Below are 17703 nucleotides of genomic sequence, written 5' to 3' on the forward strand. Positions count from 1 at the left end.
TTGATTTTGTGCAATTTGTTACTGATACACATCGAAGAAATTAACACTGACTCTTCAGGAGAACATGGAGGTGGTTCTGAAGTGTTTTTATGGTTCACTTCAGCTTCACCAGTCCATGAAACATAAGATTCCTCCGTGAGAAGTTACAGCTTATTCTGCACTAGATACAGGTAATACGTAAATGATTCAGAACAAACGACTGCTTTTCACCTTCAAGGAACCTATTCTAAATTTATAGAAAACTAGATTGTTTTTCACCCACACGTATGGATAAAAGTGCTTCTCAAATGTACAGAGCCCACTTCCGTAATCCTAAAACAAAAGTAAAGGCACACAAATGGACAAGAGTTTATGTATTTTATGTGAATACTTTTCATTAATTGTTAAACAAATTCAATTGCTATCTAGACAGGTGTGACAAACTAGTTACAAATTGCTACCATTTGAGTAATTAAAGACCTAAGAACTTTCTAAACACTTCAGTTCTGTGCAGTTCACGTATTGGTTCATTCACTCCATAAGCTGTTAAATCAATCCCTATAGGGCTGCAGGACTTCTGTTTCAGCAACTATAAAGCCAAAAAGACCAAGGGAGAAAGGATTTTTTGGAATTTGTCTCCTACAAGTTGTTTTGAATTTTGTTACAAGTAAATCTAATACGGTTGTGAGTTAAATTTAGCAATGAAGACATTCACTCTAACATATATGAATGTATAGAATTAAGAACCACACTTAAACAAGTCTTTAATTTTAATGACTGATATTTTTTCATTTATATAAAAGGGATTCAACAGCCAGCAGCATTTAAATATAGAAATAGTCCCACTTTTCTTTTCCCTGTTATAAAGTGCTATTTTTAAGTGGACAGATTTCTATTCAGCTTTTCAATATTTTCACTCTATGTCTTTAATAGATAGATCCAAGGAACTTGGAAAATTGAAAGGATTTAGTATTTTCAACATTCACAAAACATTGCTACAAAGTATAGAGACTATGAATGTATTTTATTCATAAAATAAAAAGCGTACCTTATGTGAGAATCATTAAGTTGATTTAATAATTACTTCACAGAAGCATAGGCTCACTAATACTAATGCCGATTTTTGCTAATCATCTCAAACAGAAACAGTTTCTGTAGGCAATTCCACTCTAAGCACCATCAAATAGGGTCATGTCAAGTGGAACCAGTGGTTATATGGTCCCTAGAATAAAAACTCCGACAAATTTAGACGTTCAGAATAGCAAAACAAGTTAGTGAGAATCTGAGCTACAGGCATTATTTGCTTAAAGGGACCCTAGGCTGTTAAAAGGGTTTTCTTTATTTTTTGTTTTGTGGGGAGGTAATTAGGTTTATTTACTTATTTATTTTAATGGAAGTACTGGGGATTGAACCCATTGAACTCGTGCATGCTAAGCACGTGCTCTACCACTGAGCTATACCCTCCCCCTAACGGGGTTTTCTTTAGATAAAAAATTGTGCAGTTATTTATAATGTACCTTAATACCGAGTGCAGTGGTATTAAGAGATAGTTAATTGGAAACTTCCCAACAGATTAACTCAAAAGTGAATGCTGCCCATTTCTTTAGTTCAATGATTAAAGCTGAAATTGCTTTTGAAAAAAGAGTTGAACACTATTTACAAAACAAGTGGAGTACAAACAGGAGTGCCAACTGTATTCACATTATTCTCTAATTACTGTTTGTGCATTTCAACTCTGACCTGACCTTCAGTAGTATCTTAAAAAGCAAATGCAGTTAGTAAAAAACAAAAACAAAAACAGGGCAGTATGTACTTTCATTCACACAAAAACTACCAGTTTCATAATATTTTGCATATCTTGTTGCTCTTGAAAGAGTAACCACTTTTTCAAAACAGATACATAAAAGTGCAACACTCTTTACTTTGCATGGCATTCAGCAATGTTTAAATCAAAGGAGCCATCATTTCTGTAACCTCGATTTAGATACATTTCTAGTTCTTAGAAACAGGGAATCCAGGGCAGAGAGCTGGCATGGGGAAAAAAGGTCTAGGTCAAGGTTTAAGGAATCACTTGGAAATCCATTGCAGGCAAACTGCTAGAGTATTTCTCCCCACCAGATCTAACCCCCCAAGTAAGAATGCAGCATTTACCTAAGACTTTTCTAGTCTCACTTCCTTGTCTACACCTAGTATCCTATTCCTGACGACAAACAAGCCTTAGGATTTTCTAAAAGAAATTATTTTTACCCAAATACATTGGACTTGGGTCTCAGTTTGAGTGAGGATGAGTGGCCTTTAAGAGATCGGTCCTCCTCTTCGTCCTCCCCTTCCTCCAAGGGCTGCTCTGGGTCTCTGAAAGACGGTGTGGTGTGGATGATCTGGGTTCGGAATCGGATTTTGTTGAGTCTGGGTTTCATCCGCCCACTAGAGCTGCCCGAGGCTTTGCGACCTGGCTCCTTTGCTTTGCCCGCAGCCGATCCCTCGGCCAGGTGATGATGGTGGTGATGGTGGTGATGGTGGTGATGGTGATGGTGGTCCCCGCCGTCCTCCAGGGCGTGGGACAGCCTGCCAGAGATGAGGTGCGCAGGCAGCACCCTCGAGAGCCTCCAGCGCCCGCCCCCGCTGCCCGCGGCGCTCTCGCCGTCGTCCTCGTCCAGGGCGCCCACCAGGGTCCGGATCTCCTCGGCGGTGCTCGGGCTCAGGTACTGAGAGGCCTTCCTGCCGCTGTAGTCGCGCACGTCCACGTCCGCGTCGTAGGCCCCGACCAGCAGCTTCACCACCTCCACGTGCCCATGCATGGCCGCCAGGTGCAGCGCGGTGTAGCCGCCGCTAGTGCGCGCGTTGATGTTCACCGGCAGCCGGTGCTGGCCCGCGAAGCGCACCAGCAGGGCCAGCAGCTCCTGCCGGCCGTGCTTGGCAGCCCAGTGCAGGCAGGTGAAGCCGGTGATGAAGTCGCGCTTGGCCAGCAGGCCGGGCTCGCAGGCCAGCAGCCCCTCCAGGCTGTCCCAGCGGCCGTCGGCGGCCGACAGCATCCACGCGTGCTCCAGCGGGTCCAGCGTCAGAGCTCCCGCGCCCTCCTCCTCGGCCGCCGCGCCGTCCGCGCCAGCCGGGCCGCGCCGCAGCTGGGGGGAGCCGCCCGCCGCCGGGTCCCGGGGCGCTGGGCGGCCAGGCCGCAGCGCGGGGGGCGCATCTCTCGGCGCTTCGGGCCGCGCGCCTTCCTCCGCGGCGCCGCCGCGGGGCCGCCTCCCGAGGGGCGCGTTCGGGGCGCTGTCCGCAGGGTCTGAGGGGTCTGCGGAGTCGGCGGCCGCGTCCCCGGGCTCCCTGAGGGGGCCATGATCGCCTGCACGCTGGTCCGGCGACCCGCCCAGGGTGCCCCCGACGGGCCGCTCCAGCTCAGCCTGCTGGGCCTGAACCTCGCGCTCCGCCAGACCCTCCATCCGCACCCGCGCACCGTGGCGGATCCCAAACAACTCTGCCCGCCACCTCAGCTTCTCCGCGCGCGGCAGTCGCAGGACTAGCCGCCACCGCCCCCTAGCCGCACCCGCGAACACGCCCCCGCCGACAGGCTCCGCCCACTTCCGTCCTTCGCGCAGCCAGCCACCCTGCTCTCGCTGGCCCCGCCCCACCCCGCCCCTTTCCGTCCGCAATCACTGCTTTCCTCGGAGGACACGCCCTAGCCCACCCACTTCCGGTCCCCGCGCGGGCCGCAATGGCCGCTCCCGACAGAGGACACGCCCAGCCCCGCCCACTTCCGGCCCCCGCGCGGGCCGCAGTCTGTGCTCCTGCCCCGCCTCCGTAGTCTGAGGAGTCGTGGCCGCATTTCCACGCTTTTTCCTCAAATCCCGACTGCATTCCGTCACCTCCCCTGCATTGACTGCCGTCCTCTGAAACGTCCGGCGCGTCTGTAACAGGCCCGCTTCACGCGCGCGGCTTCCGGGCTCAGGAGACGCGAGGCCCACCCTAGCCCCCAGTTCACTGAGGCCGTCGGACCCCTCCCCTCAGCTCCCATCCCGGACCCCGCCCCGCGTCCCCCACGCCGTCCCGCCGGGTCCTCACGTCACTGAGGCCTCTGGACCCCTCCCCTCCGCTCCTCCCTCCCTTCCGGACCACCGCCGACCCGCCCCCTGCGCCCCTCCGCCGCCAGACGCGCCGCTCCGCCGGCTGTCGCCTCGCAGGCTCTCCGCCCGCCCAGCCCCGCCCGGACCATGGCCTCCGAGGTGGCGCGGCACCTGGTGAGTCCGCCGACCCCCTGCCCACCCGAGACCCCCGCCCTCCCGGTCTGGCTCGCGGTCCCGGCCCCTTCGGCGCGCAGACCGCCCCTTCCGGGCGCCCTTCCCGGCGCCCTTCCCGTCTCCCGGAGGCCAGAGTTTCGCGGGGCCTCACGTCTTCCCCGAAGTTGAGTCTGAAACCAGGACGGGTCTGTAACGGTCCCGAGCGCACAAGCCGGGCGGTTCCCGGGTGGCCTCCCGGTTACCCAGTGTTGACCTCCTCGGGGTTGCAGCCTTTCTTCCCGCTTTGGCGTTCGTGCGGCCCCGTGCCTTTATACAGGGTTACAGTCACCTCGGGGGAGGCCGGGGGCTGATCGGTTTCGCGCGTGGCGGTGCCGCGCGCGTTCTCCCGTGTGCGCGGAGCTTCCAGGCGCCCCGCCACGGGGAGGACTCTCCGCGGTGCCGCAGGTGTTTTAACTTCTGAGACTGTGTCTGTGGTTGTAGCCGCGGGAGCCAAAGCTCTTGGAGGGCCTGAGACCAAAAGTTTGAGAGCGGTTGGCCTTAGCAGCCTCCTTGAGTGGAAGTGTAGCGGTGGGGGCCGGAGAGGGCGGGCGCCGCGTCCAGTATCTGCCGGGGCCCGGACCAGCATTTTCCGCCGCACTGAGCCGGTCTTTTTCCTCTCTGTCCGGCATTTGGAGAAGCCTCAGCTTCTCTGTCTGCACTGCCTCCTCCCCTGGCTGAGTTTGTGTGCACGTGTTGGCAAGGAGAATGTCTTTTATAAACTCTGGTTCAGAATGAAGTTTAATCTTCAGAATTAAATTTGGGCTGAACAGAGTTTAATCATTTAATTGATGCTGAATTTCTTGTCAGTTGCTGTGCTTATCTGGCAGTGAGGTTACCTTTAATTAAACTTTTTATTTTGAGATAATTGTAGATTCACGTGTAATTATGAGAAATAATAGAATTCCCCTGTATCCTTTACCCAGTTTTCGTCAACATAACATACTGCAAAACTGTAGTAAAGACCACAACCAGGACATTGACACTTATTCCAGAACTTTCCTTCACCACAGGGAGCCCTCCCTTGTCCTTTAGTAGCCACACCCACTTCATTTCCCCTCCACCTCTTCCTTAACCCCTGACAACCACCAATCTGTTTTTATTCCTATGATTTTGTCATTTCAAGACTTATAGAATGAAATCTCCCTATATGTAACCTTTTGAGATTGGGTATCTTTCATTCAGCAACATTCTCTGGAGATTCATCCAGGTTGTTGCAAATGTCATTAGTTGGTTCCTTTTAATTGCTGAGTAGTATTACATGGTGTGGATATACCACACTTAGTTTGAAGGACATCCAAGCTGTTTCCACTGTTGGCCTATTATGAATAAAGCTTCTGTAAACATTCTTGTATGGTAACACGGAAGAACGAAGAAAATGTTAAGTCTTTAGTGCTGGGATTCACATGGCAGTGCCATGTTTAGTTTCATAAGAAACTGCTACATTTTCCCAGAGTTTCTGCACCATTTTCCATTCTCACGGCAATGTATGAGAGGTCGGTTTTCTCTTCATCCTCACCAGTACTTGGGGATCCTGTTTTTTTATTTAGGTATTTTTTATTTTAGGCATTCTGATGTGTATGTGATATATTGCGGTTTTAATTAGCACTTTTCTAATGGCCAACGATCTTAAACATCTTTTTATGTGCTTACTTGCTGTCTGCATATTCCCCTCAGTAAAATGTCTCTTCATTTCTTTTGCCCATTTTCTAATTAGATTTTTTTTTTACTGTTGATTTTAGAGGTTTGTGTGTGTACATTTGAGGGGAGAGGTAATTAGGTCCATTTATTTATTTATTTTTTAATGGAGGTGCAAGGGATTGAACCCAGGACCTTGTGTATGCTAAGCATGCACTCTACCACTGAGCTGCACCCTCATCTGCCCCAGAGTTTTAAAAATACATTTCTAAATACTAGTCCTTGATCATGTGGTTTACAAATGTTTTCTCTCAGCCTTTTTTAAAAAAATCCTCTTGAAGAGTCTTTTGCAGAGCAAACATTTTTAGTTTTGATAAAATCCATTTTATCAATTTTTCCTTCTATGGATTGTACTTTGGATGTCAAGAATACTTTGCCTAACCCAGAATACCAAAGATTTTCTCTTATTTTTTTCCTAAAAGTTTTATAGTTTGTTTTACACCTAAGCCAATGACCCATTCTTAGTTAATTTTGTATGAGGTGTGAGACTTAGGTCAAGGGTCATTTTTAGTCTGTGGATGCTCCAGCGTTTGTTGGAAAGTCTATCTGTACTCTATTGAATTGCTTTTGTACTTCGGTCAAAAATTAGCTGAGCATATTTGTGTGGATCGCTATCTGGGTTTTCTGTTAGCTTCCAGTAGCTATATAACAAGTTTTGAAATAGAGTGGACTGATTCTTCTCACTTTATTCTTATATTTCAAAAATATTTAGGCTATTCTGGTTTCTTTGCTTTTCATTAGAAATTTGAGTAGTCTTGTCTAGATCTACAAGAAATTTTGCTGGAATTTTGATAGGTATTACATTAAGTCTGTTTATTAAGTTAGGAAGAATTGATATCTCTACTGTGTAGAGTCTTCCAACTAATGGACACAGTATTTCTCACCATGTCTTTATATTTTCTTTGATTTCTTTCACCAGCATACTATGGTTTTCAGCACGTAAGTCCTGCATATATTTTGTTAGATTTACACCTGTTTTCTTTTTCTTAACAATTGTAAATGGTATTCTATTTTAATTTTATTGTCCACATATTCTTTGTTAACATATAGAAACACAGTTGAGTTTTGTTACGTTTATCCTGTGTACTTTGACCTTGCTGAATTCGTTTATTCTAGGATTTGGGATTCCTAGTATATTCCTTAGGTTTTTCTATGTAGAAAATTATGGGACAGTTTTGTTTCTTCCTTTCCAATCTGTACACCTTTTTTTTTCCTGATATATTGTGCTGGCTAGGACTTCTAGCATTGTTTGAGTAAGAGTGGTGGGAGCAGACATCCTTGCCTTGTTTGTGTTGTTGAGGGGAAAGAATACAGTCTGTCATCGAAGTAGTAGGTTATGTTTTTTGTTTTTGTTTTTGTTTTTGTTTTTGTTTTTGTTTGGTAGATGCTCTTTATCAGGTTCAAGAGGGATATTGGTCCGTGGGTTTTTTGTACTATCTTTATCTGGTTTGGTATCAGGGTAGTATTAGCTTCATAAAATAAATTTTTAAGTGTCCCCTCCCCTTCTGGTTTCTGGAAAAGACTGTGTAAAATTGGCATTAATTCTTCTTCAGATGTTTGATAGGATTCTTCTGTGAAACCGTCTGGGGCTGGAGATTTCTCTTTTGGGATTTTAAACTTACACATTTAAATTCCTTAATAGTTACCCAGCTGCTCATGTTATTTCATGTTGGGTGAGTTGTGATGGTGTGTAGTTTTGTGATCCATTCCTTCCAGGTTGTCAAATTTATGTGCACAGTGTTGTTCATAGTATTCTCTTATTATCATTTTGACATCTTCAGGGTCAGTAGTGATATTCCCTGTTTCATTCCTGATGTTGGTAATTTGCATCCTCTGCCTTTCTTTGTCACTCTTGCTGAAGTCTGGCAATTTCATTGATCTTTTCAAAGAACCATTTCTCTGTTTCATTGATTTTTCACTATTTTTTTTTTACTTTCAATATAACTGATTACTGACCTTATCTTTATTTCATTTGTTTTGCTTGCTTTTGGTTTATTTTGCTCTTCTTTTTCTAAGTTCTTGAGGGGAGACCTTAGATCGTTGATTTGAGACTTTCCTTCCTTTCTGATGTGTGCACATGGTATGGATTTTCCTCTCAGCATGACTTTATAGCTGTGTCCCACAAATTTTGCTATGTTGTATTTTCACTTTCATTCTACCTTTATTTTTTAAAAAGTTCTATGTTAAATCTCACTTAACAGGTTTTCAAACTTTTCCACAGAAGAAAATGTTAAGACTCAGGGAGGGTCAGTGTATTGCTCAAGGAATCATAGCTAGTTATGGTGAGATCTGCTTTTGGTGATACTGTGTCTGCCATTATCTCCTGCATGTCACCTATTAGCAATTGCAATAAGTTTTATGATTCAGGAGATCTTGATTGTATAGTTATTTATTGCTCACTGTGATAGTGGATCCTGAGATAACGTTCACTACCTTTTCTTGTCTTCTGAGAAACACACTCATGATGTTCCACTTCTTCAGACTATCCTGACCAAAACTCTAATGGTGTCCAAATCTTTTCAATTCCTAACTCCTTGTGTCATTTCTTGTTTCAGCAGCAATACTTCTGAATTCTTCTGTTTCTTTTTGAGTTATTGTTCAGTGAGGATAATTTTTGTTATCTTAGACGCTTTCTTCATTTGTTTTACTTTATACCTTGAGTTGTGACTTTTAATTCTTCTTTTTCATGTCCTGGAGTTAATTATCGCCTCAGTGCCTTGTTGCTTCTCATCTGGAGAGACATCCCTTCACACTGGTCCAGGTCCTGTAATCATAAGATGATGAAAGACCAAGTTCCTGTCCTACCTCCTCTGAAGCTTTCCCAGAGCACTTAACGCTTGGCCATCAGTCATACTGCTTGTTTGCCACTTAGTCATGTGCGACCGTGCACTACCTCCTAATTTATGTTTTGTTTTGTTACTTAACTTTTTGTATCATTTGAATTTTAGTGAACCTTTCATTCTCACCCCTCCCCCCCCATTAAATGACCTGTCTTTAGGAAAAGCAGCCTGTAATATTCTTTGTATCCTCCATAGCCATGATTATAAATCTTTGCGGACAGGTGTTGATTATTTTTTATATGGAAACCATTTTCACCTTGAGTTATTTTATTCTTATGGAACGTTACACACATAAGTGGTAGATTCTTACAGGCAGCCAGGGGCTGTTAGTTAGCATTTATGTTCTGATGAAGCTCCGCCTTTCACCAACCAAGCCTTTTAGGTTTTCTGAGGCTGATTTTGATCCTAACATAGTTCCAGGCTGTAACTGCTTATATTGATTTTTATTTATTTATCTGACTTGGTGTGTGGGAAAGGAGGAAGAGGGTGTTCGAAATGTTTATGTTTTCCTGCAGAATAAGTTTTCTCTTTTCAAGAATGTTTGTTGGCCCTTCGTTTTTAACCATACTAAATCTATTTTTTTCTGCTTAAGATATTAAGTATTTCTCACACAAAATACCAGATTCTCAAAGCTTTTTCACTGAAAACTTTAATTTTCATACTTTCTTTTGATCATATCTGGGAGGAAGTTTGATTTAGATGATGCTTTATTTTAAAAATTTATTTAACACCTTTTACAATTTGTACCTGCTACTGATTTGAAGATCACAGAAATAAGAAGCTCACAGTCTCAATGACATAACCACAAGATTAAAAACTCTCATCTTAAATACCTTTAAAGCAAATATCATGATTTAGTACACTTACATTTTGTTAGTATCAGTTTTAGTAGATATGCATATTTTGCTAGAGTATTCTGTCTTTGAAATTTTTTATTTGGCAGTTACACTTGAAATTAAGTACTTTTTTTGTATTTCTCAAAAAGTCTGGAAATTTCTTCATTGAGGATTTAGTTGAAGCAGCTTAGATACAATAGAACTCAAAGTTCGTTACATTATGATTCTTTCTGGAACCTTTTATTGTAAAGGTGAACTTTTGTTTGCCTATCTTAAAGTTGTCCAGGACCTTTTCCCTTGTTTGTTTGATTAATTTAAATAATGTCACACAAATGTACAGGTCCCCCTTTGGCTACCTACAGACTTTCCTGTCATAGACGAATGGAAGTATGTGATCAGAGTTTTACCTGGTAGACAAGCTCCTTCCTAGTCCCGGATTTTCTGGAGGAGTGCCAAGTGACTCTCCACCTATTTGGAGCATCTGTTTGAGAAGCATGGTGACTGTATTCTCACAAGAACCGTGATTGACTGTATTGGGAATTCTAGAATTTTCAGATTTCTTTCAGTCTGTTTTTTCTGACACTAGAAAAATTTTAATTATGGAATAAATGAATTGTTGGGGTAAATTTTTAAAAAAATGAACTAATTGGGTATTGAGACTACAAAAGGAAGACAGAGTCAACAGCATGTAAAAGATTTTTGAAATGCAGTCTTGGTCAGAAATGAAGCTGATGAAATGAACCCAGGTGTGAGAATTTCTCTCTCACTTCGTTGTGTTACAGGGAAGGTGCTTGGAGACTCACTGAGAGGAAGTGGCAACCGTGTGCACGAACATGGGAGCTGAGGCTGTAGCACCTCTGTGGGGAGAGGGATAGAGATACACCCTCTCAACCACGTCTTGAATCTTTCTCCATTTAATGAACTCTAAATACTCTGACCTCTTGGCCTGAGACACCTGACAGATGTAAACTTACACAGATGGCAGTTTACCAGAGGTTGCATAGTAATCGGCTGGTTCTTAAAGGATGTATTTCAGAAATGCTGATTACCAGAAGTAGGAATTATGTAGGAGGCATAGGGTTGTTTTCTGGGATGTCTGACCTGAGTAATACAATTGCAGTATTAAAATAATGCCATATGTTGAAAAAGTAAAATGTGCACCGTGAGGAGTAAGAAGGGGTTAAGATTGGGGGAAAGGAGGAGAGGCAATTTCTGCTTGCGATGTGAGTGTGGGGAGGGAAGGGCTGGCCCTGCAGGTCCTTGCCAAGTATGATGAGTTCCCGGCCCCTCCAAGCTAGTTTCCGGCAGCCTACTGTCACACAACCAAGGGACTTCCAAAAAACAAGGCAGGACTGTGGGACGTCTTCTCTGTCTCCTTTTCTTCTCTTAAGAACCAGATTAGGTTTATCCTACCGTGTTTGGGCTACGTTTATGGAGACAGCGAGGAGTCCTTTTGTTCTTGCTAGTGTGACATGTGTAGACAGAAGTCATAACTAGTGAAATACCAGGGAGCATATTGGTGGATACCATAACTATTTTGTGAGTGATCTGTCCTCCAGTTTATTCAGGGACAAGTATAGTTTGTGCAGTGTTATTTTCACTTAGTTGAGTGTGTACTCTTTAGCCGGAACATTATTCTGAGTTATTAATTAAGCCAGAATTTCTTGAATGATTTTCAAAAATTAGAAGATGTCTTTGTTCCAAAGGAGCTTTGTTTTAAGATAAGTAGTTAACTAGGGCTGTACTGTACGTGTGGGTGGGAAATTGGTAGGTAGTATAGTATGCCCAGTCTGTAGGGCAGTGATTCAGGGCATTAGAAACAAGGGCATTGAGTTGTCCCCACCACGTCTCCTCTTGTGAAAGTAGAGTTGGCTCAGGGAGAGTGGTCAGAGGTCACTTTCCTAGCAGCTGGAGAGATCTCGGAGTGGAGAGACGAGGAGTTTGATTAGGAGTGAAACAGGTGGGCAGCTGATTTAGGACCAACCTGGGTTAAGAGACTGGAGTGCAGGACAGAGTGGAGAGGCGGGTGGGAAAGTGCCACATGCAGACATGGCCTATTTCAGGGTTTATCCACAGCAGTGTCTCCACCTTTTGTTCATGATTGCCCTTTATGGAGAAAAATTTAAATCAAATTTAGTTAATAGTAGATTTAATTAGCCTTATTAAATTAGTTGATCCAAATAATTAAGTTCTTCATAATGAGAGAAATTTAATAATAAAGAATACATTTTTTTCACTTAGGGTTGATTGAGCTTTGGAGGGCCACAAACCATTGATGTTTTTTGTCCTCCAAGAACCAATTTCTGCCGCCTTTGTGGTGGGGGCGGGTCATAATCCCCATTGAGAATATGTGATCTAGACTTAGTCTTTCTAGGGTTAGGGCAACAGATGTCTTTTTTCTTAATCTGCTGCTGGGTTTGGAAACTTAGTCTAAGACTCAGTAGTTGGTACATTATGGGTTAACTAAGACATTTGTGAACCTACTTGGACCTTAACTGTAGTATTGTTTCTGTGGAAACTGTATTCTAAATCCAAGAAACTTACTTAAATGAACTTCTGGAAAATACAACCTATATGTGAATTTGTGATTTGTACTACCTTTAAAGTATATGAAGAGTGAATACTTTTTGCGAAAGCTCAATATTGGGCTGAATATTAGAGGAAGAGGTGGCCATAGGTTAGCAGAGAAGAAATATTTCAGGCAGGAAGAAGACTCACCTCAGGCTCAGTCTGCATACTCAATCTTAAAATATTGTGAGATGCTTTCAATTGTATTAGGAAGAAGACTCACCTCAGGCTCAGTCTGCATACTCAATCTTAAAATATTGTGAGATGCTTTCAATTGTATTTACCAGTCATGAAGAAAAATAGCTTTAAAATTTAATGTATTTTTTTGAAAACTAAAGGGAACTTTGTATTTTCAACTTCTGTAGGTGTATCTGTATTTTTTTAGTGCTCTAGTAATCTCTGAAGATCTTTGCAAACATTAATGTATTCAAGGTACGCTTTTGTATGGGGCACCACTGGGATAACTGAATGTTACCATTGCTGATGATCATTCATACACTGTGGCAAGTGCTTGACTTGCATTAGCACATTTACCTTCCCGACCCCGTGAGCCAAGTACTGTTATCTCTGCTTTTTTGGAGGAGGGTTAACTTTCTCAAAATTTGTTGAACAGACTCAATTTTTGCTCATGTCATGACGGTACCTCCTTGCCCTGGGCCCCCAACGTGGCTTGGGCAGTTCCTTAGTGCTCCAGATGTTTCTGTCTCTTGCCACCGTAAGCAGTTAATTCCAGCACCCCTCTTAAGCCATACATTTATGCTGATGTCATGTTAGCTCTTCTCTCTTGTAACATGGGTCATTGAGACAATTTCTGGGGACTCTCTGTTTTGGGGAAAGATAAGGCTGCTTGTCATAGAGTAACAGAGATTCTGTTGTGTGGGAAAGGATTATAGTTTACAGTTTCCCCATAGCTCTGAGAGCAAAAAAGAACCTAATACTGAATAGTAACTTGAACAGTTGGAGAAAATATTTTAATTGCATTTTTTATTTGCACATTTGCTTTGTATTTTCTTTTTTATTGCTGCTGACAAATAATCATACATTTATTGTCTCAATCATTTAGTTTGTCTTCAGATAGTGTAAGTTTTTGTTAGCTACTGCTTTTTATATGTACAGTGAAATTTACTCCTTTTTAGTGTAAAATTCCATGAGTTTTGCATACAATTGTGTAACCACAACCACGGGGAAACATTTAGAACGGTTCCATCGCCCTCTACTGCACATTCCCTGGTACTTCTTTGCAGTCCTGCTTTTGGTCTTTGACGGTCACTGATCAGTTTTCTGTCCCATCTCTGCCTTTACCAGAGATCGTATATACAGAGGTAGCGTAGCCTTTGAGCTGGCTTCTTTAGCTGAGAGCAGTGCCTGTAAGATTCATCCAAGTTGTTGCATTTTTCCTCTTTATTGCTAAGTAGTATTGCATTGTGTGGATGTGCCACAATTTAGTTTTTCGTCCTTTTTCCAGCTGAACATTTGGGTAGTTTCCAGTTTTTAACAGTTTTAAATAAAGTTATTATATGTATACATGCACATACAGGCTTTTATTTGAATATTAGTTTTCATTTCACTTGGGTAGATAGCTGGAGTAGATTTGCTAAGTGGTGTAGTAAGTGGGTTTTAACTTAAGAAACTGCTGAACTGTTTTCCAAAATGTTTGTACTGATGTGCATTCCCACTAACAGTTACTCTGTATCCTTGCCAGTATAGTCTTTTTTTAAAGTCATTTTGATAGGTATGTATGATATCTTGTGTTTTAATTTGCACTTACGTTATGGCTAATGATGTTGAGCATCTTGTCATGTGCTTATTTGCTATCTCTGTATCCTTGGTGAAGTATCTGTTCTAGTCTTTTCCCATTTTTTAAATTGAGCCATTGTCTTTTGAGTTGTACAAGTTTTAAAAAATACAGATATTTCTTACATAAGTCCTTTATAAGATAAATGATTTACAAATCTTTTATTCAAGTTATGTCTTGTTTTTTCAATCTCTTAACCATACGTTTTGAAGGGCAGAAGTTTTTTAGTTTATTAGGTCAATTTATTATTTTTTCTCCATGGATCATCTTCTGGTGTTGTAGCTAAGAAATCTTTGCCTAAGGCCACAAAGATTTTATACCTTTTCTTCTACGATCCATTTTGAATTAATTTTTGTATGTTGTACAAAATTCTTTTTTTTGCATGTGGGAGGCCAGTTCTTCTGGAAAAGACTGTCCTCTCTCCGTTGAGGGGCATTTGCACCTTGTTGAAAATCTGTTCTGCCTCCCCCCACCTGACTGCTCTGGACCACGTCCCTCTCCTGCCCTCAGAGCATTTCCCACACTTTGCTCCTTGACTTGGAGAAGGAGCCTCATGTGGGACTGAGGGTGAAGGGGCCAGTGGGGCTGTTTGTGAGCCTCCTGTCACTCATGGACGCCTGCAGCGCAGGCCCGGGTGGCAGTTACCCTGGCTACTCCTCTCTGCCACTCCCCATCCTTCACCTCCTCTTACCTGACCGTCTCACTCAGCTGTCCCCTGCATGCTCACTACCTCTCTTTGTTGAGTCGTTGCTTAAATGCTTCTTGCTGTGGGGCTCCATGGATCTCTAACGTCAGATCTGTGCAACCGCGGGCATCTCAGTGTCTTGTTCTCTGCCCCACTTTAGCCTCTTCTCTGGTAGTGAATCCCTGGACCTTGTCCTGGTAAGTAACGGCACCCCTCATAATCGCATCTGCAGATTTCTGCTCTGACCACCCCTCCTCCCTTGCCTTTTCACTCCCTCAGCTTCTCCTACTCCTGCAGTCCTCCGATCCCACCGCCTTTTCCCTTCCCTCCCACCCTCCGCGCCCTCTTGTCCCTTTGCGCCCGGCTCTAAGCCCATCCTGGTTGCGTGCAGTCTCAGCCGCCTGGCTTGCTGGCTTCATCACTCTCCCTGGCAAACACCAGCCACCTAAGTCAAGCTGTGCCTGAACTCCGCTCTTGTGCCCTCACAGCTGAGTGTGGTGGAGGGACATCCCTTCATGTCACAACCACGAAGCTCAGGAGGCCTTGATGCTGTCAAAAAATTGTACCACCTGCTCCTCATTCATTCAGCCTCTCATCCTTCTGGGGCAAGGGTTGGCGAGCATTTTCTTTAAAGGGTCAAGTAGTAAACGTGTTTGGCTTTGTGTGCCATGTGGGCTCTGTCACAACTGTGCAGCTGTACACTATTGCCTGAAAGCAGCCACACACTGTAGGTCAAGGATGAGGAGTGACACCCCTTCTTTCCCGAATGCTTTCTTCACCTGCCTTCCAGGATGCCACAGTCTTCTGGGTTTCCTTTACCCTCTTTGGCTGTGCCTTCTCAGTCACTTGGACTGGTTGCTCATCAGTGCCCCAGACTTTGAATGCTGGTGTCCCCCCAGGGCTCAGATCTGAGTTCCCTTCTCTATTCTAAGTGCCATCTCCCCCTGGGCAATTCGTCTGGTCCCTGAGTACTTGCTGTATGTGAATGACTTCAGAGTTGTTACCTCCAGTCTGGTTATCTCTGCACTCTCGGCTTGTTTATCCAGTACCTACTCGGGACCTTCACTTGAGTATCCAATAGGCATCTTCAGTTTAACGTGTTCCAAAGAGAACTTCTATCTTCCCTAATCCCCCTCATCCTACCATCTTCCCACTCCTCCTCTCTGTTGCTCAAGCCGAAAACGGAGCAAATCATTGTCTGTATTGCCCCACACTCCACACTGAGCCTTTAGCAAGTTCTCTTGGCCCTGCCTTTGAGGTGGGTCCAGAGTGTGACCACACCCGACCTCTCCCGCCTGCTCAGTACTGCTGGGATCTCTCTCCTGGATTAATGTCTTAGCCTCGTAGCTCGTCTCCTTGCTCTACCTAGCCTTTCTACAGTCTGCTCTCGACACAGTAGCTGGAGCGAACCTTTGAGTACAAAGGTAACTCATGCTCCTTTATGCTGAAAACCTTCAGAGCCAAGACTTAGACAAGCATCCTGCTTGGCCTGGCCCTGCTCTGCGCCCCCCACCCCGACCCTCCGCTCCTTAGCCTGCTCACTGTTATCCAACATGAGAGCACATCCCTGGCTCAGGATCCTGCAGTTGTCATCCCTGCGCCCGGAGTGCTCTTCCTCAGCTGCCGCTTCACCGGCTCTGCTCCCTGTGCTCCTTCTGGTCTTGGCTGCACTGCACCTTCCCTGACCACCCTGTTCACAGCGGTCCCCTCACCATGCTTCCTCCTCATTTCCGACCCCACCCTCCTTTCCTATTGCATTTATTATTCTCTACTACACATCCCAGCATTTGCTCTACTGGATTTCTGCCTGCCTCCGCCAACTGGAATGGAAGCCCCATGGTGGCTGTTTTTTAGTTTTGTTGTTATTCAGCCCCAGTGCTTTGGACAGTCCCTGGAATATAGTAGGCACTTAGTACATATCTGTAGATTATGTGCATTTTTGTAGAATTTAAGGAAGACGTTCTTTTTTTCTACTTTAGTCTTTGTTAAATTCACATAGGTGATAATAGCAATGGATATCAAGAAGAAAAGGAAATACTTATTTTCTTCCTTCCAGAATCAGACTGTATATGCTTGTTCATATGCATAATTTTTACTTGTAACCAGGGTTCAATAAAGTCTTCAATATTTTTTTGCCATCATATAATTTCCCATTATATTAATTAATATCCCATCATATAATTTCTCTCACTGTTCATAATTATTGATTCTAATCTTTGTAAAAATATTCCCTATGGCCAGTATTTCAGTATAGACTCTTAGTATATGAAACTTTTGTCATTCCTTTTGAAGATTTATCTTTTTATGACTTTCAAAAATGGGACAATAACTTCTACACTGCAGCCTGTGACTAGGGGTATGGTATTAACTGTGTTCAGTCTGAAAAGTAAGCAGACTTGCTCAGTGAGTTGGGCTGCACTTTCAGGGCTCCCAGTGTGAAAGGAGACAAGTCTTATGGAGTCAGTGGACACCTGAGGAGAAATGGGAATTAACACTGCATTTGTTTTTAATAACCGTGTAAAGATTACCCTAGATTAACTGTACACTTGACTAAGATTTGGGCAGCTAGGTGGAAGCCTCTTGAGGGATCTGGGGGCGCCTAGGAGCCTTAAACTCAAATTTTCTTTCCTGTTAGGCAGTGATATCTATTGAGTTACCTTAAGTCTGGGATGCTTGACAGGGCTCCTGGCCTCATGCCGAGGCACAGGGGGTGCCCTGCCCCGTTGCCTTCTGCAGCCTCACCTCTCTCCTCTGCCATCCTCCTTGCTCATAAGCCTCGGCCTCCTCGGCATAAATGATACTGAAATGGCTGCAGCTTCCAACCACGCCAAGAGTGCTCATGTGCTTTTGCACACACTGAATCCTCTACCTACTTTTCTTGTTTGCTAGGAGAATCCCTATGTCTCCTTCAAGTCTCACCTCAAGCCTCGTCTTGGCAGTGTCTCTGCCCGGGCAGGGTCATTACGCTACGAGCCGCTGCTGCGTCCTGTCCATAGCCGTGTGCGTGTCTCCCACCTGTGCGCAAATCAGCTTG

At 44.1% G+C, this 17703-nt stretch overlaps 2 protein-coding genes across 5 annotated transcripts in view; one reads left to right on the plus strand and one right to left on the minus strand.

The window, feature by feature from the left end:
• Positions 1-343: 343 nt before the first annotated feature.
• Positions 344-3831, minus strand: SOWAHC (sosondowah ankyrin repeat domain family member C). The gene is made up of 2 exons (XM_072951583.1): positions 3662-3831; positions 344-3612 (listed from the first exon to the last, which is right to left on the minus strand). The coding sequence occupies exons 1-2, from the start codon at positions 3829-3831 to the stop codon at positions 2223-2225; spliced, it is 1560 nt and encodes a 519-aa protein (XP_072807684.1). The 3' UTR covers positions 344-2222.
• A 100-nt stretch (positions 3832-3931) lies between these two features.
• Positions 3932-17703, plus strand: part of SEPTIN10 (septin 10) — a 51987-nt gene continuing 38215 nt past the window's right edge. For 3 of the 4 annotated variants that reach the window (XM_072951202.1, XM_072951203.1, XM_072951201.1), the window contains exon 1: positions 4093-4211. In XM_072951202.1, the coding sequence (XP_072807303.1) occupies positions 4185-4211 (27 nt within the window). In that variant the 5' untranslated portion in view covers positions 4093-4184. Of the gene's footprint in view, positions 4212-17703 lie in introns of all 4 variants that reach the window. The other variant, XM_072951204.1, reaches the window with a different exon arrangement.

This window comes from Vicugna pacos, chromosome 28 (genome assembly GCF_048564905.1).
Source record: "Vicugna pacos chromosome 28, VicPac4, whole genome shotgun sequence".
Lineage (NCBI taxonomy): Eukaryota > Metazoa > Chordata > Mammalia > Artiodactyla > Camelidae > Vicugna > Vicugna pacos.

Coding starts and splice junctions, on each gene's coding strand:
- SOWAHC (XM_072951583.1), bottom strand. CDS start 3,831: ATGCAGTCGGGATTTGAGGAAAAAGCGTGGAAATGCGGCCACGACTCC. Junction 3,613..3,661: donor CGCGCGGGGACCGGAAGTGG/GTGGGCTAGGGC, acceptor GCGGACGGAAAG/GGGCGGGGTGGGGCGGGGCC.